Source organism: Phalacrocorax carbo, chromosome 3 (assembly GCF_963921805.1).
Source record: "Phalacrocorax carbo chromosome 3, bPhaCar2.1, whole genome shotgun sequence".
NCBI lineage: Eukaryota > Metazoa > Chordata > Aves > Suliformes > Phalacrocoracidae > Phalacrocorax > Phalacrocorax carbo.
In genome coordinates this window covers 55,476,467-55,500,214 of record NC_087515.1, presented here as the reverse complement: position 1 = coordinate 55,500,214, position 23,748 = coordinate 55,476,467, and the positions used below count along the sequence as shown (strand labels likewise).

General features: G+C 37.3%; 1 protein-coding gene across 6 annotated transcripts in view; it reads right to left on the bottom strand.

The window, feature by feature from the left end:
- Window positions 1-620: 620 nt before the first annotated feature.
- The window catches only part of UTRN (utrophin), a 383,596-nt gene continuing 360,468 nt past the window's right edge, over window positions 621-23,748 (bottom strand). For all 6 annotated transcript variants that reach the window (XM_064446971.1, XM_064446972.1, XM_064446970.1 and 3 more), the window contains 7 exons: window positions 23,025-23,090; window positions 15,147-15,305; window positions 14,479-14,722; window positions 8,797-8,905; window positions 7,241-7,327; window positions 4,385-4,407; window positions 621-2,808 (listed from right to left, as the gene is read on the bottom strand). In XM_064446971.1, coding sequence (XP_064303041.1) covers window positions 2,800-2,808; window positions 4,385-4,407; window positions 7,241-7,327; window positions 8,797-8,905; window positions 14,479-14,722; window positions 15,147-15,305; window positions 23,025-23,090 — 697 coding nt within the window. In that variant the 3' untranslated portion in view covers window positions 621-2,799. The remainder of the gene's footprint in view (window positions 2,809-4,384; window positions 4,408-7,240; window positions 7,328-8,796; window positions 8,906-14,478; window positions 14,723-15,146; window positions 15,306-23,024; window positions 23,091-23,748) is intronic.

The window sequence follows — 23,748 nt, the reverse complement described above, 5'->3', positions numbered from 1 at the left end:
TAAATATTAAACATGAAAACTGCCAACTATTACTATAAGGAAACAGACTTGATAGGGTTGAGGACTTTTTTTTTTTTCTCCTTTAAGTGCAGTAGTTCTAACACAATCATTAGGACCATTTGCATTAGCTTAATGCAAACCCCTAAAACCAGCACATGGTAGGGCTAGAAAGTATGTATTTCCTGAACAAATACCTAATGCTGTGTTTCAGCTGAGCATGTTGACTTAATGCCATCAAGACCTGAAGAATAATTTACAGTTCTAAAATTTGACAGGGCTTCATACATTATTGCTGTTTCATAATATGTATATATAGCATTTTTTAAATAAAAGCAGTCTGCTCTCAGTCATCAAATTTAAAATCTGTTGTGAAACTGAAAAGGATTCCAGACTAAATAGCTAAAGATGGAAAACTGGAGAAAATATGCACAGATTCATGGGGAGAACACTGCTTCGTCTCATTTATAAATGCAAACCATACTCCAAAAGTGCTAGCACATAGAAATGGACTACAAGAGCACTCCTGTGTTAAAACTGATCTCTTTCAGAATGAAGTTTTCAGCATTTAGCCATCCCTGAAGACCACAAAACTTGAAAGAACTCCGTACTTTTTTCTCATGTTACTGCAATATATTCCTTTTATTTATTATTGTCTCAGAGGAAGAATGTTACAATGTAGTGTTTGAAGTAGCATTTACTTGGCAGCAGAGGACAAAGGATGCATACAAACACAGGCAGAAAAACAACTTTATACATAACCTCATATCAGAACAAAAAAAAAGCCACCAAATTCACTACTGAGACCTCTTTTACTTATGTAGGGGGATATTTTTAAGGATTCTTTGCCTAGAGCATGATGTAGCTTGATAAAAGCGAAGTACTTTGCAGAGAACATAATATAAAGCTATTTCCAATACTACTCATGAAGATAGGTCTGAGGTAGAAAGGTGGTCATGGCTTTCCTCTTCTGCAAAATATGGGTTTTTTTCTTCTCAAAATAACTACACTATTATTTTTTTTAACAGATGAAGCATTTATAGGAGCCAGCATCTTCTCTTCCCACCTTGACAATTTTGCTCCACTCACGCAGGAGTAATATTTAGCATTTATATAGAGCTTTTCAGACACTAACTAAGCAAGCCCTACAACACCTCTGAGAGGTAAGTACTATCATCCCCATTTTACAGATGGGAAACCAGAGGCAGAGTGGTTAAATAATTTGCCAAAGGGTTCAGAAAGAACTGTCACCGGAGCCAACACTAGAATGTGGTCAGCGCTGTGCCCAAATCACTCCTTGCGCAGCAGCACCCAAGAGCGAATACTGTGGGTGCAGGACAATCTAGCTGGCAGGACTTCATAAAAACAGTAGAAATTCCTGACCTGCTGTCTTAATGTCCCCTAGCATTTTTTCGGTTGCAGTAGAGAATTTACAACTCTTCCAATACCATTTTGAGATATTTTTTTTTCTTCAGTAATAATTAATATCACAGTTTAGTTTCTCTCCACTATACATGAAGTATATTGCATGCAGTTTTACCAATTAAAAGTATGTCCCGATTTTAAAGCAAGTGTCCATGCAGCGTTGTAAACTCTGTGAAGGCATTAAAATCTCTTGTGATAATTTTAAAACTTGAGATCAGCTGATCAGTGACATAACCTTCCCTAATTAACCCTACTTGAAGTACATAAATAAATGATTTCAAAGATAAAGATGAGTTGCAAGATTACAATGCCAAAAGGTAATATTTAAGTGCATTGCAGTTTTGAAGAAAATGTTCCACTGCTAATAGTATTGGAAAGGGCTTTCTAATTGTCTCTTCGTTTCCAAGAGGCAGACAAAACACTGGTGTGTGTTTAGATCATCAGAAGGGGATCTCACGGAAACCAGCCTTACTTCACAGACTGCAAACTCCAAAACTTGAAGCAAGTTTGGCACAGCAGGGAACAGCGAAGTTTTGTCTCTCAACAAAGTTGGGAACGATTACACTAACGCAGACCTTACTAAAAACAACTTAAGCTATCATCTAAGTCCTCTTTTTAGCTATCTCCTGATTCAAAATAAAGTAACACTTAAAAAATAATCCTCCAAGTGGAGTGTGTTGGCTGGAAATAACGAAAAGAATGTTAAAAATACTATCTTGGTGCACGAGGATGATGATTATGACTCAAAATGAGAATTTACCTTGTTTAATGGAGTTAAAATACTGTAGCTTTCACCCAACAGCAATTCTTGTTAACCAGTAACAATAATGCAGATTATGGGAACTTCATATGCCAATCCTGAAAACAATTCAAGGGTACTCTAAAATCCATGTGGTTGGATGGTTAGCATATAAATAATCAGTACAGAATATTAAATGTGTGAGAATATAACTAAGGGTATTTTACAACGTAAAAGAAAAGAGCTGAAAGGAATGTATAAATGTAACATTTTGCTCCAAACTCCTTACGCAGTTCTCTTTACGATTATCAAAAAGAACGTATATAAAGCCCCTGCGCCCCTTTTCCCGCGGCTGTATATTTATACAAATCAGTGACAAATACTCCACTGCTCATTAATTTACAGTTGCATAGAAAGGGAAGAAGAAGAAAAAAAAAAACCCCAATACTATAAAAACAACATCCTCGTCTTTGGGTATTCAGTGTTTTACTATTTCAAGTAGAACACGCAGTCAGAGCAAACAGCATGTTCCAGGGTCCCATGCAGCCTTCTGATGAAGTGGAACTCGCGACTGGTGGTTTGTAGAAAAGGGCTGTACTGCACATCAGGAAGCACTGGTCAATGTCCAAATGAACGCTTCACATTGCCTGTCACGATGAGAAATAACCATGTCAGTACCACATTAACATGCACAGAGAAAGCTCTAAATACTCTGCACTCAGTCAGTTAGGGACTCCAGTATCATCTTAAAAAAACACTGTACTTTAAAAATTTAGACGTATTAGCCCAAGACTCGGCAAATCACTGAGTCAGGTAGTTAAGAGAAACCTTATTTTACTATACTGCAGTCTTTAAAATTCTTGTGGAGTAAGGCCCAGAGGATGTTAGTCTATAGAGCAGTAAATATAACTTGTAGACTCTCCATGTTCTGCACCCATAGAAAAAAACTTTAGGCAAGCTACTGTCCTATCTGAAGCCTATAGTGGTAAAAATTGAGAGTATACAGAGTCTGGATTTGGACTCGGCCCCTTCAAAGACGATGCTTATTTCCAGGCTCCTGCTTCAGGATTCTGTTCCTGAACAGACAAATGTGCCTCCTCTAATGGCACATTCCAAAAGGAAGGGTAGATTTGCAGTGAGACCATTTGGGAATCATCCTGTATTTAAAAACATAATCAAATGCTTTTTCAGGAAAGTTAATATTATTCACTGGTAACACCAAAAGCTCTCTCTGTGCCTGCTTAGAGGAAGGATTTCTGGAAAATGCTAGTTTAATTCACTAATTTAACTTATCCAGAGACTGAAACACAAAGTCTGAGTTAACTGAGTGTGTGGCATGATTCATCCTAGTCTCTAGGAATTCCTGTTTGGGAGAGCAACCCTACTATCCCAGTTACTGCGGTCCAAGAAAGCCTTTGCACAGCAATACTTCTGAATTTTTAGATATTCATTTTGGGGAGGTCTGACCTTGCAAACTGTGGATTAAGGGACAAGGTGAAGCAATTTGGGGAAGCAGACTCTTTCCCTACCACTTAATTCTTCTCAAGTCTCACACAGCAATTTGTGGAAGTCTTTAAAACTTAGTTAACAATGAAAAGAACTCTACAATGACACAAGATTATGCCATTCTTTATTTGTCACCTGTGGACTCTAAACCTATAGCAAGTGTTCTTCCTATTTCTGTTACTTATAGCAGAAATTTAACCGGCCATTGATACCAGTTAGACTTTCCAGTAGCCAGATTGCTGCTTTCGGTTTGTAAAGCGGTTGCCTACTGGGAGAAGGTATATTAATCTAATGCCTAAGATGCTGTGTGGCTCTCGACCTTCGTGCCCTGGTGCCCATAGCTCTTGGAACTGAACCGATGGACACCAGGACACAAGGAGATATGGAAGTCTTTTCAAGAACTAGTTTTGGTCTTGCAGAGAGCTGATGCTGGCTTAAAACTAATTGGCCCTGATAGATTTGAGTTGATTCCATCTGGTCAGCAACCCAGAACTGCACACCATAGTATCTCTGGTAATGCGTGAACTAGCAGGAATTGTCTATTAACTGGCATATTCCAGAATTTAGCCTTCCTGTTACACTGGTCTAGCTTCCAAATAGACCTCTAGGGAAAAAACACAGGAAAAAAAAAACCCTGCCACTTGGCTTTAATGGAACTTTTACACTTTCTGTACTTTGTTTCCAATGGCTATGCAAGCATGTAAACATGTCTCATACCTGTGGTCTGCCAGTGAAACTTGCTGCAAATAGGAAAAACAAAAGAAAGTTAGAAATGTACATGGTTCTGCATCTTGGTAGTTTAAAAACAAAGCCAGTTTCAGGAAAATATGTACTACATAAGAACAGAAAGATTCCTATCTTAAAAAAAATCAACATTTAACTAGAAGTGTGTTGTAATGGTCTATACATAACTTTCTTTACAAATTTACTTTTCTTGTAACAAGTTTATAGCATCACGAATATATAGATTATATTAATTGTTCCTTTTTTACCATTTGCAACCATATAGATCTCTGAGTGCTGAATGATAATATAATCTATTCAGAATGCCCTGGAACTCACTCGGATGCAAAGGCAAGAACTCTGCCCAGTGTTGCACACCTGCCTAGTTCTGAAGGCCAACCTCATAAACAAGGCAGAAAAAGAGGCATTATATCCATTATCAAAGGGTCTGGGGACCAAAAAAAACCCCCCAAACCTCATTAAGAGCAGTGCTGGCCTTACTATATGAATAACTGATTCATAAGGGATATTTGGTCTAAGTGGAATTGCTGATTTCAAGATTAATTATAACTTGAAAGCCATCAAAACAAATACAGCAAATAAGACGACTGGCTTTATTTTACAGTCAAGATGGGATAAAAATGACCTATGTAAGGCTCAGAGGCTCGGAACTGTCCTTAACAAAAGCTGCGGCCAAGGTAGGAGAGATCAGTAGTGATGAGGTGGTGGAAAAATAGCTTTTGTTTGTTTTAAATGTACATGATACATTGAACATAAGGGATGTTTGAATAAAATTTAGCGTGGGTATAATTAAAAAGGGTAAGAATATTATTTTTTAAGATCAGGAATACAGTGATGCTCTTAAAACAGATTGCCTAGGGAGTCCGTGGAGTCTGTGTGACTGGAAGTCTTACAGAACAGGCTGGACAACTGCCCATCCAGAAAAACAGATCCATCTCAAATAGCCACAGGAAAAGATAGTGGACTAGACAGTCTATCATGATCTCCCCCAGCAAAACTCATTGACTTTAATGCACTCTGTTGAGAAGACCAGACTAATAATCCTCATTCCAGGCTTCTAAAACAGTATGTGAATCTTACATGGTTAAAAAAATATACTCCTAGTAAATCTCCTAAGTAAGAGATATTATAGAATGACAGAAGAGCAAACATAGCTTGTACCTACTAGATAGGGCGTGCTGGTGTGGTTTGATTTCTACAGCAGCATGTCAATGACAAAGGGAAAAATCACATGAAATTTGAAACTGTGACTTCTTTTAATCCTAAATGCTCAGAAATGCTTCAGAATATGAGAAGATGTGGGGCCACGGTTTTCACTTGCTGTCCCATTCTGCCTCATCTGGGAATATTGTTTTACTGATGTTGGATTTCCCCCCCCCCCCCCCCCCCCCCCCGTGTTTCCTGGTAGTGGAGAGCAGACATCATTATCAAGCTTGCCCTGACACAGGAATGCAAGGGAGTATTTCTGTAAATTTGCTGTAAATTAATTTGGGCCAAATGTCCAGTAGCTGCTGTACTGCTTATACATGCAAGACAGGAATTTGCAAAAACAAAAATTGATACTTGACTTGCATTTTCTCTACTGATTTGTATACATACACACCCTTGAGCTGTGGTGAGTAGCTCCGCTAGCTGTTGACTTCAAGAAGAGATGCTCCTTAGAATCAAATCCTTAATTTACAAAGCAATGGGCTCCGAATTATTCAACTCACTGAAAATATCAAAGGACTGCCTCAACAAAACCCTTTTTGCTAGATCCTAATTTGCTTTCTCAAAATGTGCAAAGTGCATCTTTGATGCAGTTCTTCACAGCCAAGCAATGTACATGCAAGACAAAAGGGGTACTTTAATGAAATTTATTTACAAAATAGAATAGAGTTCAAGCTCGATGCTTCCAAAAGGACTGGGCATAAACACCCTCCCTCTCACTTGTACCTTTTAAAACTGACCATCGTTATTAGATTTCATTTGAAAGAACTGTTGAAAATTTAAGAATATATCAGGGTTTTCACTACTGTTTTTCTAAGGCAAAAGAGCTGAAAGTGAAGATGCATATGTATGCATGAATTTTTAAAAAAACAAAATACATGAATAACAAAGTTGCCACTTCACCTCCCCTGCCAAAACCAACAATCTGTATGAAATACTGCTGGAACCAGAGAGAGCTGCTCACTCTTGTAAGTGCAGTGACACTCTGCAAGGAACAGGATCAGTGGAAATGTGAAGTAAGCCCGATATAAGCCATGCACAGGAAACCAATTGGTTTTCCTTTTGATCTCTCTTTAATTAGACATTGAACAAAAAAATATCAACTTTCAATGCTTTCAAGCAGGTAAAGGTGTTATGTGCTGTGTTAACAGTTATTTCCTCTGGTCAATTAATGACTAGTTCAATAACTAGTTCAGGCAGTCAGGGTTGGGCTATGGCCCCTCCTGTTGCCTAAGGCCTTTTTTTTTCCAAGTTATATTAGAGAAACAGCATTCAGAATTTCTGAATCTACATTCACTTAAGTTCTACATAGGTTTGTATCAGCAGCTAATGGGATTCTACGTCTCTTTTCCCTTATGTTGGCACAGCTGGAAATTCCTTATGGAGCTCCAGGCTTTTCTTATAGTGAATCACTTCCACTTAAAATGTGAGAATATTTGTTTATTTACCTTCACAAATAGTGTTGGTTGAGGAACTTTAAAGAACAGAATTATGTAGCTTGCCTATCTTGTCAAGAAATCTGAGAGAAGGTTTTTTTCCTAGTCAACACCACAAGAATTACTTTTTTTTTTTCAAAGACTGCCTCAAATTCAATACTAAGTCATATTTTGTTACACTTACAGCAGCAAGCTGGAAATGTGCTGTTGATTTGCTCCATAACATCTGTTAGATCTGTGTTGGTATCATGAGGTGGAACTAACAAGTCATCTGCAGGTATGACAACAAAAAGAGAGCAATGAATTTAGTAACGAGAGGAGAAAAAAAAAGACAACATTATGAAAGTCATTCTCATCCAACCTTCTAGTTAAATACTCCTTTATATTTCAAGAGAAACCACTACCTGAAGCCTTTGTAACTTACTGTGCAGGAACTGTCATTGATAATTGCCAGCCTTGGGAGAGGAGGTGAAAGTTATATTATTGATTTGCAGCAGAACTCATTTCTCTTTTATTAAAGCTTAACCATTGCACCCAAGATTTAACCAGAAGAAATTGCCAAGAAGGAGCAGTATATAAGAATTTACAGTTAAAATAAAAGGTTTACAAGATGAGGAAATTATACTCAGTAGCTGCTCAATTAAAATTCTGTTCCATTTTCAAATAATTTGTCATGTAACTTTCAGAGCGAATACACCATTCTTTTTCTGAAAAAAAACATTAATCTTTTGATGGTCTTTATCCAGTATGCACCAACAATTTCGCTAGTATCCTCCTTGCCATTTTTTTTTAAAAATGCTGCTTAAAATTAGCCAAGGAAATGGTTAGGGAATACAATGGCTCTGTTCCTAGCAGTGTTATTAGACAGCACCTCTCATAAATCTACCATTGCATTAAATCAGACTCCAATAAGTTCCATGTATTTCCAGATAAATTAAAGTAAAAACACATGTCAATGCTGAATGAAAACTTTTCAGTATGCAAGAGTATGTATTTCCTGTTTTCCATAGAAATAAAATAATTTTGTCATCTATGACACAAAGGCTTGAAAACAAAAACAGGGAGGAAATTGCATTTAAGATAATTAGAGAAAAATCTTTTCTTTTTTTCCCCTATTTTTGAGCATTCAATGGTCTGTGGTTATTTCTGCTAATTCCCAGTGGAATTAGTGAGTTCTGATATTGGAGAATTTAAAATAATCTTTCAAGAGAGAAATCCCCCTCACATGCAGAGGCTATATACTTGAAGACTCAATAATTCCTAAAGTCATTGAGGGGTGGGGTTATCAAAATATCAGGATAAGCAGAGGATACCCATGAATTTTTAAAGCAGCCATCAGGAAGCTTCGATTACAAGCTTTGGACATTTGTTCCTGTATCTGACAGATTACTTGGGTGCATGTGTGTATTGTAGGACAAACAGCTGTTGGCTATTTCAGTCCAATGAAATCTGGTTCCCCTTTTGGTGAGGATTGATTTGCCCACTAAATTCACTTGCTCAAAATGGATAAGGCCAAGGAGTCTATGGACAGAAATCCATAATTCAGAGTTACATGGATTTTTGTGATACTGCAGCTCTTTGCAAGTGTGGGGAAGCAATAGCTCCAGCAAGTCTTGTTTCCAGTAGCATCACAAATATCAGTTCCTTTTTATTTATGATTCTTTTCAGGAAGAGGCCAACAAAACTACTCAGCAGTCACCTGTAGACCCACACAGCACATTATCTGATCAAAATACTTACCTGTCTGATGAAACTGTGAGCTTGTCTCTTGCTCAAGTGGGTAGCCGAGGGCAGAGTGCTGGGGTGAAGCACAGGGGGAGGCGCCATTAACCCGGGCGTCTGACTCAGGCTATAATAGAGACAATAATACCCAAATTTAGATAAATCTTATCTATAGAATTTAAGTGTTGGCTTCTATGCATTTTTCCTGCTCCTTTCCTTTTTTATGTGCTCTTTCTCGTTTGTTCTCCAAACTATTGAAAGTTGGCTTAGGTCTATACAACTTCTGGGGGGGGGAACCCTAACTGACAACACGTTAAAAGAAAATTTAGGCTTAAGTGTGATTCTTATGAGTTGATGGTCTTTTTAAAAACAATGTTCTGTTGCAAGAACACACAATAGAAACACAGTGTCGTGTACAACTCAAACAGTCTGCCAAGGCTCTCGGTCCAGCTATGCAGAAAGACTACACAATGGTATCATTTGGGTTGTATATGTATGTACAGATATAGACATAACAGAGGACATTCAGCTAAGGTCCCCTAAGAAGCTTTACTAGGATGACTGATCATGCTTAGAAACAGCTGTTAGACTCCTTCACAATCAAGCTGAGTGAAGACAGAAGATTCAAGAGAACTTTGTTAAATCTACAAAGTGGTAGCTAGGCATTGCTCCTGCTGACGCTAATTCTCAATAGTGTAGAGGACACCAAATTTATAGGAAAACTATGTACTATGTAATCTCCAGAAAATTATTAGGAGGAACTGTGTTGTAGGCAAGTCTTTCTGGACTCTTAAATTTACCTGAAGAATTAAACACACAAGTTCCAAATTACATTTAGCTGCAACCATGTATGTGCTGGAGATCGTGTATAAGTATACATTTATGGACATGAAATAAGAAAAGACCATAAGACTTCTTCACTATAACTGAGAAATATCGGAAGCGATCTTGTTCAGGTATTTTTTTCCTCTTTTCCTTCCTTCTTGTAAGAAATCCTTTGAGGAAGAGAGCAGTAACACAGTATTTGAGCTCCAGAAGTCATTGTTCCGAAAAACAGAAGCACGTGAAACAGAATTTACACCTGAGGGAGTTATAGAATCTTAGCTAAAATGGTTGCCCCTATCATTTATCTTTTCGACTGCAAATCATCAGATTACTTCCAGACAGCTTAAAGAGCAGATTATTTAAGTAAATCTGTCAAAAGCAGATACAGAAGTAATTAAAAAAAAAAAAATCTTTAGGATCTTTTTGAAACCGACACTGAACAAGTACCTAGAACATCTATGAGACTTAATGTAAAGAGGTAATATAGAGAATGGCAGTTAATTTGCACACAAGTTTGCCCCTTTGCAGAGCCTTAAGTGCAATATTTCATTTTTTGAGACAACTTCAAGGTAAAAAAGAAAATAAATCTTCAGCAAAACTGAAGACTGTTGTACAATGAAAGATACTTTTTCTTCCATACACAGTGGTAAGAAACAGAAGGAAATGTCTCCTTGAGCACTCAGCAAACATCTTTTTTCTCCTCCAAATCTCATCTCTTTCAGCATGACAATACCAACTTCCAGCTCTGACAAAGAATAAATCAAGAAATACTGTTCTACATATAGAAGACAAAGAAAAATATAAATGTTTTCAAGCCAGCCAAGGATTTTACCATCAAGAAACTCCTATGGACAGTGAATGCCTATCAAGTAGTTAAGTAATTTGCTATCCTGCATTACACTTCAACCCAGCTACCGGGCCTAGGTAAAATGAGTGTGGTGGCTTTAAAGAGGCCAAGCCTGGGGTAACCAACTCTGGATAATTCTGTATAGCCAGGAACCTCTGTTCAAGATGGTAAAGAGATGAAGCCAACTCTCCAAAGGTTAAGAGTTACTTCAGTACAGAACAACAAGGCTAACTCCAGCACCAGAGTGGCTGCTTGCCCACCCACAAAACAGATGGACAGAAAGAATTTGAATCATCCAAAATACAGACTTGCACCTGGACTGGATCTCTGTCCCTCTTCCAGCAGCAACTGTGAACAAATGGTGCAGAGGTGACTGGGGGTGGCTGAGGAAGGAAGATCAGTGCTGGACTTGAACAAAACTGTGGTACAGCAACACAGAGACTAGATCAAGGATAGTGAGGCACTGTAAAGTCAAGATCAATTAGGATAGAAAGGCGATGCCTACGAACTGAAATGATGAGTTAGTAGTGAAGGTTATTTAGTACCACTTAGGAGTACAATTGCAAATGACAAAAAAACCTTGCACAGCATGAGGACTCTAACAGTGGATAAACTGAGAGCAAAAAAAGCATGCATGGAATACTTTACATTGCTGTAACATATATTGCTGCAGCAGTCAGAATGAAATATTGCAGTTGGAATAAAAAAAAAAATACACACACCAAAAACCTCACGAACTAAAACAAGAACCTAAAAACCACATGCTCTTCTAATCAGACGACAGTGTCCGAGTACTTCATTTTCATTTAATTATACTGGTAAATGTTACACTACACAGTTCCAGTGGCTGCAAGAACAAGAAAAGGCAAAACAACCCAAAACCCTCTTCTTCCAAAATCAGGATGATACAGTTAAGCAAATGAAAAGTGGGGTTTGGAGCAGAAAGGGAAGGGTTCTGGTAGTGGCATAAATGCCTTAATATAATAAATAGATACTGAAAAATGCAAAATCATTGAGGATATAGGTGCATGTATTTACATGATTTGACAGCTTTACTGGGACAGAACCTGAGGAAAAAAAAACAACTGTAGAAAATCATATTCTGCTTGACCCAGTTGTGTAACATCTACAAAATCTGATCACTTCCATCATCGACCTCCTTCAGGCACCATAAAGTTCATGCCTTCTTATTCAAAACCACCTAGAAGACAGCCCTTAAGCCAGAAACCATAAGAAAATAGCCCCAAATGTTACTACATCCCTGTTGCTTCTTCCTGAATAAAAGCAGAGGGATTGAGCACACCTCTACAGGGATGAGAGGGAAGTTTCAACTCCAGTTTCTGGGAGCTTTCAAGCTTCTTTTTTATGCAAAATCAAATAAAGATACAAAGGGACAGATAAGTTCTTCTCCAGAAAACTCTGAAATTGAGGGATTTTTCTGTGTTACAGCAGTTTTTAAAGCATTTCAAGTGAGATGTTTATTTTAACCAGTTTTGATCTACAGCACCTTATTTAACTGTCCCTCCTTCTGGTGTCTTTCCCAAAGAATAGCCTGAAGTGTTCTGTGGCTTAATGGATAGATGAAACATACCTGTTCTTCCCTTGACTTCTGTTGCTTTTGGTAAAAAAAAAAAACCAACAAAACAAAACAGAAAACTCCCCCCAACCTCCGAATCAAAAAGGCCAGTTCCCTTTCCACATCCATTACAGATGTTTCTTCTTGTTCCAGACTTATTGTCCCGTTTTCTTCTTATTCCAGACCTACTCTCCCAGCCACAAAAGAAACAGTCTCTTCTGCTCTTTTGATAAAACTCCTCTGCTTTCAGTTGGAGAGGGAGCTGCAGTCCCTATTTACTGTCTTTGAGAGTTTGATCATATAGCCATTGACAGATGATTTTAGCTCCTGTTAACTTCAATATCAAATCCAATATGAAACCCTTATTCACTAGCTCAGACAAGCAGAGAAAAATCCAAACAGACTTTAAATAACCTTCATAACAAGTCTTACTTCTACTTTGCACATGCATTATCTAAAAGGGCTGAAGACAGAAAAGTGTAAATAGATTTGGTTTTTTTTCTTCTCTATATGATTAACATGTTGATATCAAAGTTGTCACAGGTCAGTTCTGTTTCACCTTCCTCTTTGGCACTATAATCAATCAGGCAGACAAAAATGGCAACATCGTGTGACAGCCACCAATCCTTTGGGCTTGCTAAAATAAAAATAGTATCGTAACCTCAGAATTGTTACCTGGAGGAGGCAAGCATATTTCCGCTACAGCTGCTCCCCAAAGAATGTCGTAGAATGCTCTCATCTAGATTAAACAGTTACTACAGGGAAGTTTCTAAGTTTCATTAATTCTCTACCCAGATATCTGTATGTAGACAGACTTACTCCATATCTTTCAGACAAAGAAGTCCCTGTATTTTCGATTCAGTGGCAAGTTATAAAGCTAAACAACAGTCAGCAGTCTGAGTGGAGAAGAGAAATGGAGAGACATTGTTGACAGAAGACAAACACAGATGGCATGAAATGCCAGTCACAGCAAAGAAATTGCTGTAAAACGATAACTATTATTACAGAAATTACAGAGTTGTTATATATTTTGACATTGGGACTTATGAGAATCTTCTACTCAAATCATCCATCTCATTAATGAGAAAAGGTATTCCTTATATCCACTACAAATAATTGGGCCAGCCAATAAAAGCAAAAGAAACAAATAAATATACTTAGATCCTCAGCTGGCTTCTAGCTAATGCCCTTCCTCAAGAACTTCTGTGTTTCTGTTCTACAGCTGTTTCTTTGGAGATTTTACACCCCTCTCTGAAACACCTAATGCTGCCCACAGTTCTCAAGATATTTATTTTGTGAATGACTGTTAACAGTTGCATCAGTTGTTATCTTCCCTGTTAAATATTTAAGCTACTCAAATACTGATTAAAGATACTAGAATGACATTAACAACAAAAACACCCTGCTAGAGGGGTAGGGAAGCCATTGGAACAGATGCATCTTATTGCTATTCAGCCAAAACTGCCTAGAAACATGACAAAGCCAGTGAAACAAACAAACAAACAAACAATACTCTCATCACAGTGATAAAGATTATCATCTACAGTAGGAATTTATGCCATTTTGATACCTGGTTTATGTGATGTTTCTTGGCTTAGTTAAATCCTCTACTATGTAGAGCCTGAATCATGGAAGGCACGAATCATTTGCCTTACTGGACTCTGACCCAAACATAACAATTACTTAGGAGGAAACATTTGTACAAACTTCTCTTCATCATTCAAGCTTCCACACATGATATAGTGCAAACTAACATTTTTAACAACACCTTGCAGATGTTGCTGCTGTTACTTTTATAATCTAGATGTGCGTACGCTGACTTAAAAAGCAGTCATTTCTTCCCCCAAAGAAACCCTGCAATCTCTAGCCACTGATATTTGCTAAAAGGCTCTTGCCTTCAGCATTAATTGTGAGCAGGCCATTTTGCTGTAGCTTATCTGTCTAAATCTGCTACTCAAGAGGAACTGGATTTTTAATGGCATGAATTGCTCCTTTGCATTTTAGACATATCTTTGGCTATGGGTCTTTGGCATGCTAAGAAATATTTCAGTAACTCACCATGACAATAAAGAAACAAATTATTTAAGGAAAAATTGGAAAACTGAAGTCAAATACAGGCTGCGACTGGCACTACTATTTGGAATAGGGTATATATTTTCTTCCCCCGCTTTTTAATTAATGAAAATTTTTTGCATACTTTTGTGTTATTCTCAATACGTCAGAAGTTACTACGATCACTCCAGCACTTGTAGTCATCTTGTGCTCATTTGACTTTCACCACGGTTTATACTAGATGGTAGGAAAGAATATCTCTTAATCCTAGAAATAACTAAGTGCAACAGACCAAGCTAGTGTGGTGAAAATATTTGCAGTAAAGTTCCAGTGCCTTTGTTCCACCAAGAAATCCATCATGCAGAAACAACACGGGGGAAAGACATCAGCGTATACTTACCTGCTCAAGTAGCTGCCGTAGCCGGTGAAGCTGCGACTCCAATTGTTTATTGTGATCCTCCAGTATTTGCATCCTTGCTTCCAGGCGACCTTTGTGTTGCCTCAGGAGTTTAGCTTCAGCAATGAGCTCGGCATCTTCAGAAGCATGCTGAGGTGACACAATGGAGTCAGGAGGTGATGCAAGAGGGTTTATTCCTCTCCGAAGATGTTGCTCCTTTAGTTGCTCATATTCTATCTGCAGACTCCTGGTATATTGAAAAGAGGAGGAGAATGATGACAAGCAAATTAAAGTAAAAAACATCCTTAGATCAAATTATGTGATCACCACCTCCAACTAGAGAGCACAGGTAGCTCATACAAAGACAATGTCTTGACTGCGTTTGTGGGGAAAAAGCCTATAAAACAAACAATAAAGTAGAGGTGAAATGAAGGTATTTTATCACAGACCCACCCTCTTCTACCTAACAGCATCAAACTGTGCATGACATATGCCTCGATATGTTTTTTCTTTTTTGTGTGGGGTTTTGTTTTGTTTTGTTTTTGTGTCTGTCTGTCCCGCCCCCCAAATCATCCATCTCTTCTCATTCTCCAACAGCTGTACATGGTTAATGGATGGCTCAAACAAAAATGAGGTGACAATTCAGACACCAGGTAGGATGATTATGAGACCTTTGCTCTTCCTCGAGGTCAGCAATGATGCGCTCCAACTCTCCTCGCTCTTCCTTTTCCACAGACTTCAGTATCTCAGCAGGACTCTGTGGCTGACTCACAGGCGACTCTCCGCCCAGCGTCTGACAATACTGCTGGATAAGGGCATGCTCATCCTCTCTAGGGCAATAAAATGACACAGATAAAGACAGAGCAGTAAAACATTTATTATGTGAGCAAACATCTTTGTCAAGCTGAGGGTTTTTGTTTGTTTATGAAAAAGGACTAAGAGAGCAGGAATCTAGCATATAAGTCTCAGATCTGTGTGCCAGCAAATTGTATTAAAATTTTTATGAGTTGTTTCTAAACAATACACTACAAAACGCATGTAAACATACAATGCACAGGAAAAAGACTGATCTGTAGTAGTGTAGAAGACCAGCTTACTTTAACGTATGCATAAGGAACAAATGCTGTTGGTTATTTGAATAGAAATAGTGAAAGCAAGAATCTGAGACAATATAAACCAAAAATGACTGATTTGGAAAGCCTTAAAAATAAATAAAACCAAACAAGCTATCTGATAGTTCCTTTTTTTTTCCCCATAAATAGGTGACATTTTTAATATTCTTTAGAAAATAATTTTGGTGTTCTCAATTTACATAATAAAATTAGAGACAAAAAATCCCCATAGAATTCTTCAAGAAGTCATAGAGTAATGAATTACCAAGTATATAGCTAACACTCTGCACAGCACAAAGGGACTGACAAGGCTGCAAAAATAATGCTATCGGTTTTGAATTAGCATTATATTTCCAGTTTTTTTCCCTTGTTTTGATATACACATGTGGTACCTTGAAACTGTTCAAGGGTAGCACATCTCCTTACAGATTGAGGAACAGAAATAACCTATAACACTGTCCTCCTCCCGACTCACACAGAAATTACCTTCTGGTAAGGAGACACAGACGTCCTGACAGTTTCAATTATGCTATAATGTCCAAATGAGTTTGCTTTTATATAGGTGCGTGTTTCTTCCCCAGTTGCTGGCTTTTCTCCATAAGAAAAGTCAGATGGATAGAAAGTGAAGGATACCATGTCCTCAAAATAGTTCGCTTGCTTGCTTAACTCAAAAAGGATAAATCAGCAGCAGAAAAACATACACTAGTCATGGTTTTTAAGAGAGAAATTGCTGCAGCAGTATGAATGCTGAAGAAAACCTTGCTTAAATTCTCTTCTTTGCTTCACTACAAAACAGAGACTGTATACCTTACAATACTGTGAAGTACTGTCCCTACAAACTTTATACTAAAGATCATCTACAGTTAAAGCATGGTCAACAACAGAGAGAAAAACACAAGCAGTGTGTGTGTGTGTATATATATACATATTCAGATATCATTTAGAAAAGAGACTTCTTCATACTAAAAATATTTATTGTGCTGACCTTTTCCCTACAATTGTTGGAAAGAAGCAGCTACGAATTCTGCTATTAACTGATTGCAGTCTGACATAATGAAAAGTATTCTCAAGGAGAGCCTTTGAAAGCACGTACAAAAAAATTAGGAAGTTAATTATATGCAAAGTATTTCTTTTCCAAGTAAAAGCATAATGGAGCTTTTCAAGAGGCTTTTAAAAATTGCCTGTCAATTTAACATCTTTCATCACAAAAGATCCAAATGTACAGTCTCATTTGAATGAATAGTAAAACCAGTTATTTAGAAATGTATAGCCTGGAAGAAACAAAAGTTATTTCTGTGGTGACAACTGATCTATAAATAAGTGCATGCACAAGTAAAACACATCAGGTGTTTTACAGGCCATGCACATGGATTGGGATTTTTCTCAGAAATAAATTCAAGTTCTTGGGGTAAAGGGAGTAGATGCCTGTGACAGGAACAAATGAGAGTTGCAAACATACTGTTTGTGTAATGGAAGACCCTATTTTATCCTGCTGAACCAAGATTTTTTTGGTAGCTCAGTACATCAATACCCATTTAAAAGCATCACCAGTATTAGAAGCAAGCCAAAATAAACACAGATTTAATAAAAACTGATTCATGGTGTCTCTCTCTCAGAAAACCACTTCTATCATGCAGCAAAGTGATGTGGTTCTTTGTAGTACTGCTTAAGACCACCTTTTTACTGAAGACTAATCCTGTGGTAGAATGAACTATTTCTTCTCAAGGATAGCTATTCACTATCTACCCAAAGCTATCATGTGGACTTCCACTTTCTGACTTGTTAACGAGATTTGAAAATCTAGACTATTATAATCAAACAAATGTGCATCAAGTAACACTATACGTAAAAAACCCAAACCAAAGCAAAAGAAAATTATAGCCGGTGACAGTTCTACCCACTTCAGAAGTTCATGACATTCTATTCCACATAAGTTCATTTATGACATAAGGGTTAAAACCAGTCAGGTACGAAGACATCTTCCCACAGAGCTCTGGTTACATATCACTTTCCTTCATCCTAATGTTTGTGATTTACTACTGGTTTGCAGGAAGTTTACATGTAAAATTGAAACAGGAACCTAATTAGCGAGTTCTTCCACTTTTAACAATGAGTTGGAAGTTTAAAGGAAGTAATACACATTCCCTCATTTCTTACCTGTCTCAGCTGTAGTCAGTACAATGCTCACGAGAAGAAACAACAATACTGATCTTCCCATGCAAATGAATAAATGTAATGAATTTTTCATTCAATATAGCTATATAATTAAAATACAATTGAGGTTGCATGTGTATTTAAGTCCCTCAAAAATACAGGGGATATCTGACAGTGTTAGCTGAAAAAGAAACAGATCAGTGTTCCTTTTTTTCCCATTACCTACAGAAAAAAGCCTCTAACTGCTTTCTCTTCTCCACTGCTTGAGTGATCTCAGGGAAACACGTCATCACTTCCTTTGTTATTTTGCATTAGTCAAAACTTAAGCAAGTACTAGTGCAGTTAACGAAGTTTGGACCAGGTCCTGAAGCGGTAATGAAAACTCATAGTACTTCTCCATTGTACCCTTTAACCATCTTGGTAAAAAAAACCCAACCCCTTATAATTAAATTTTTGCCAGAGTGAAGTAATCCCTTTTGGGGCTTCAAACTCTGCTGTCTGCAGCAGGGATCCTACAGCCCTGCAAAACGTGACTGGAACAGCTGCACTAAGCCGGGAAGTGCTGTCAATTCAGTGTCACATCTTCAGCGAGCACAGAAACAGTGTGTTGAAGCAGACTAGAGAGAGAATGCAGCTTTATCATTCAGGTTTCAAAACACTGTTTACATATTAATTTAAATGATACAGTGTAGCTACACATACAGCCTTCTTTTGTGCAAGGGTCTTGATGTTGATCACGTGAACTTTTCCTGACAAGTAGTTTAGTCTGGTTGTTTTAATTAGGCATCAAAAAGCTGCTGTCTACATTTTAAGATGATGAATTAACGTATAAACAACTATGTAGGTCATCTGAAATGGATTTTTTTTTTAATAGGGCTCTGTAAAGCTGGATTTATTATATTTATTTGAATTCATTAAATCTGAAATTCTGTCAAGATTATACATTAGGTGTAACTTCATTTTTTAATGAAACTAATAAAGCAAAGAAAGAGTTTACCCAGTTAATGCTTAGATACTTTTGTCTGTATTGTGGTCGAGTAGGTGAGATCAACACAGCTAAATACAAATTGTTCAGGAAGGATTCTAGATAATTTAATAGTTTGGACTCCCAATTATTCAGTCCAGAGAAAATCTCATTTCTCTCCTCTCTCACTGGTTCAGAGTCTCAGAGTCTGCAAAGGACAGACTGTCAATACTGACTGATCTTTTTTTGGGGATCACACCTTGCAACTGACAGCAGGCTGGAGGAAGTGCCTGATAAAAGAAGTCTTCCGAAGGAAAAGTCTATTTTTACCATGTGTTCCACCTCTGGTCTGTCTTGCAAAATTACTGGTTCAAAAACCCCGAACCTTAAACCTGCACCAGCAAACCTCATGACTAATTAAGACAGATTCATTAGTAGCACAGGAGTCCCAGGGCAGGGCTTCACAATGACCTACAACATAAGGGAGTGACACATGCTCTATGGCACACAAACACTTTCATTTTGAGGAACCGGGACTCTCTTTTGCAGAATCGGTGGAGATGGCAATCAGTAATCAATATAAAAGCACAACATCAAAATAAATTTGTCGTCCCTCTTGGTGGTTATTCTCCTGGAGACCCTGCATGCTTCGAGAAAAAGCTGGAAGTACACGAAGTCCTTCAACAGCAGAGACTGCAGTTGCTTTTCAGCATTTCACCATAGTAGAAAGCAGTAAAAATGACATCCCAGGAGGTCAGACTTGAAAGAAGTATATCTCAAAGGAAAAGAACACCCCAACAAGGAAACCAAGGGAAATGGCCTTTGAGATATCCTGTTGTTTTTGTTGATATGTATTTTCAAGAGGTCTATTCCAAAGCATGCATTATGCATGGAGGAAACAAGAGTCAATGTTGCATATAACTTCCCTTGCATCAAGACTACACTGTGGAAAGAAAAATTCAGATTTCCTGACAACGCTTTTCATCAGTGTATTATTTTATCTGATTAAGGAAACTGATTGTTAAATTAGATTTCAGATATTAAGCTGTGGGTATTTGTGATCCCCCTTCACTGATCATTTTAATTTTTCCTGTGGCTGTCCATGTGCACCATGCATTCTAGTCCAAATAAAGTGTATCTTGACCTACTAGTGCTATAAGAAATACTAGAATAAGGTTCAAGAAGGTACTCTAAAATGCTTTGTCTTTACCTTACTTGTCCAAATTTTATCATCATGCGGAACTAGTTGCTCATTGTGACAAGTTGCTTTTTAACCACTTACATCATGTCAAAGTATTCAGGTACTAGATACTGGGGCTCCGGTTTGACTTATGACACACTGAGTGGCAATGCCAGCTGAAAGTACCACTGCTCTTCACTGCTTGTTCCTACTCCTGCACCCGAATGCACAGCTCCCTAACAAATAAAATTTCAGTTGAGTGTAAAGTGGCATCAACAGTGCTGCAGACGTGATGATGACTGGTGGTAATCACATTAATGAGAAAAGATCTCTTATTTATACAGAAATTATTCATACGATGTCCAGTGCACTTAACTTCAGTATGGGCTAGATAGGATAGTTTGCACATACACAGGAATAAGAGGGTTACGTTCTTGTCCTATTTCCTAGCAAAGTTTTTTGCCTTTTCATTCTACTACACCATGATTTGTCAAATTGTGAGGCACAGCTTTCTGTTAGGAAAACTATTTATCATTCTTTGTTGCAAAGTCTTCAATTCTTCTTTATGCTCACCTTCAATTGTGAAGAGGCCAGTCTGCTTTTGAGACATAGATGTTTTTGCATGAATTAAAGCCAAAGAAAATTCATCACGACAGTCTAGCCTAAACATTTAGAACTCCCTAATGTATGGAGAAGATGACATCAAGGAAGAACATTTTTGTTCAATGCATTTCTATCAGAAAACCCATGTATGAGATCATTAGAATGTTTGTTAAGAAGCTGGACATATTATAGTAGAAACTATGACTTTTTTTTTTGCTATCTATAAATATTTTTCCAATTGAGGGAAATGTGTTTCTTTAATGGAATTCGCATACCCTTAGGGGAGGGGACTGCTAGAAAGGCTTAGTTAGGGAGACAGAAGTAGTCATAATGACACTCAAGAGAACAGGTTAGTTAAAAACCAAGAAGTTTCTTTGAATGTTTTTTAACCAAATGGCGTATTGCAGAACATTCCTGCAAAAAAATTCACGATGTTTAACTGAAGGTAGAAGTTCTTTTCTTGTCATTCAAATGTAGACAACTTCTTACTCATACTCTTTGGAGCATGAAGAGTGTTAAAATTATTGTTGTCAAACTTGTTAACCTGACAAGACCGAAGCAGTAATTTTCCAATGTTAAGTGCAACTATGCCTCTTTTCTAGGTTCACAGTAAACTGAAGAACTCTTGAGAACTGATAAAAATAAGATTATGGAACAGAACTCCAATTGTGAGAACCAGAGAATTTGATTTCCAAACCACTGATCATCTCCTGACTGTTTGGAAGAATACCATAGGAAAATGATATTTTGCTCAGGTAGGTTTCCAGCATGGGCATCTGAGCTGAAAAAATGTGCATCCAAGTTTCAGATTGCTCCTTCAAATTCAGTCTATAAAGAGAGATTACACCATGCTCATTTCTATGTCAAACTGCATTAAAACAATAAGAATAACTATAATCCTAAACTACTAATGTTCCATCTGTAGGTGACTTATGATCCAAACTTCATAGCTGTGTAGATCCCTGCAATAGTTTAACTCCAAGCTTTAAACCACAGCTGTATGGAATTCTGTGAGTTCTTTGGTATGTACCTTAACGAAAGCATGCATTATTACTTGCAAATAAAACAGAAGGTGCCATTTGGTACAGATGTTACTTCCTTGTCCTCCCTGGCCTCTAAATATCTGCATATTTGGTTTGTGTAACAGTCCCCTTTTGACAACAGGACTGAGAGCCAAATTCAGAAGTCCCTCTCACATATTGGTACATAAGTTACCATGTTAATTCTTTTTCTTAAGATGAAGTTCACTTTTATAGGTGAATGGGGAAACTGCATTAAAATCAACAGCTAATTTTCCAGTAAAAATTAAGCGAATACACCCCTTTTACCATTGGGATGGATGGCTGTTTGGTCTTTGTATATGAGTAGACTCATTAATTGCGAAATAAACAATTTGATCAAGTGTATGAGTATTTAGCTGCTTTCAAGTTTTCAGCTTTCCCTGCCAAGTAGCAGTATGTTTGCTGCCTTTTTTTTTTTTTTTGGAAGGGAAATGAAGAGGGAATAGTTTGGCTGCATTTCTGTCATTGGTGAGCCTAACAACGACAGAAACACATGAGAAGAATTACATACGAAAAAAGTTTTATTAGTTATGTAAATAGAGTTAATTAAGCAGGAAGGAGGAAACATTTAAAGATGATCACAAGCGCTTCTCTGAAGGAAAATTTTTAAAATCTCAAATAGTATATTCATGGGTAGAATAATTTCATGATTAGATTTTAAAACAGTAAATGAAAGTATTGAGAACAACAGCATTTCCTAACTAAAGCTGAACAAGAACAACTTCTGTTTCCTCTTTAAAAAGCTGATGACATCCATTAATAACTTAAAAGGGGGGAATCCTACTACGCTGATTTAATGAACAGAACTGATGATACACTGAGGTTAAAACATTCATATATTTCTACATTGAGAAAAATAATATTTAATTCATCAGTAATTTAAGGGGTTCTATGCTTTCCAGGTTCATCAATGCATTTTAATGAAGGCTTTTACCATAAAAGTGACACAATTCAAAAAAGAAAATGGTGTTGGTAAAATTAATGTTGGACTATGTTTATATCCCCAAGTACAAACAGATCAGCAGCTGCCAAACTGAAATCTAAGAAAGTAGCAGCAACCTTCAATATAGATTTTAAAAAATTTTTTCAATGGGAATATTTTCCTGGGATTTCTCACAAACTATCGACCCACTCCATTGTCCACTTTGACATAGAAAGATTTCTTTTCTAATCTGATAAAAGCAGAAAAGGAATACAAACTAGAACCTATAGAACTGTGACTTTTTTCCAGTCATATGAAATATCGTCCCTTTTGAAGCAGAATGGGTGACTAATTTAGCGTTCCCTGACATCATCAGAACATCACCAATTACTACAACTGGTGCTTGGAATAATGACATTTATACAGGCATCCTTAGTGTCATACTTACTAGCTAGTTCCCCTGGGACTAAGTCCTGTGTTACAACTTATGAAGATTATACCATGCAGCTATAAGCAAAGTTCCTGGCAGCCTTAATGAGTATGAGTTACTTACACACTTCCTGTGGTGGAGCTACTGTCTGTGAGGAAGGAGCCATTGGTCCTTTCCATCTGTGCGAGCCTGAAAGGCAGGGAAGGATCATGACTTTCACAGAACATGCTGCACAATTTAAACATAAGCACTGTGAAGATCAATTCTACTTAGAAACAGCTCAGATATGGCAACCTTGGTATACGTAAATTGGAATCAACTCCTAGATTTTGTGACAGAAACCTATAATCCAGAAGACTTTTATGAGAAACTTGTGCTATGATTAACTAATTCTACTTGCCAAGCAACAAAGAACAAGTATATTTTCTATCTCTAGTATAATTATCTTCAGCACCACCACAACTCTCATGGTAAAATTAGTTAAAGAGATGTTTTTGCAGATGGTTTTCTTTTTCAATTTTGTAAAGCTGGACTAACAAAAGAGGATGAATATTTTTTAAATATAGCACATGCAACATCTGAAATTATGCTTGGCAAATAACATCACACTGTGGACAGACAAGTCTTGGACAACATCGGAAAAAAACAGTGTAATTACAGGGATTCGTGGCCTATGGTTCTCATTTTGAAGGAATTAATCTAAAAGGACTGGATTATTACATTGTACATATAAGGCCATGCCACTAAAATTGCAGCAGGAATTTTCTGCCTATTCAGTTTTCTAGGAAAGATATACCTTGTTTACGTAAGACATACATAAAAATCTAGGAATGCTCAATGCCGTGCA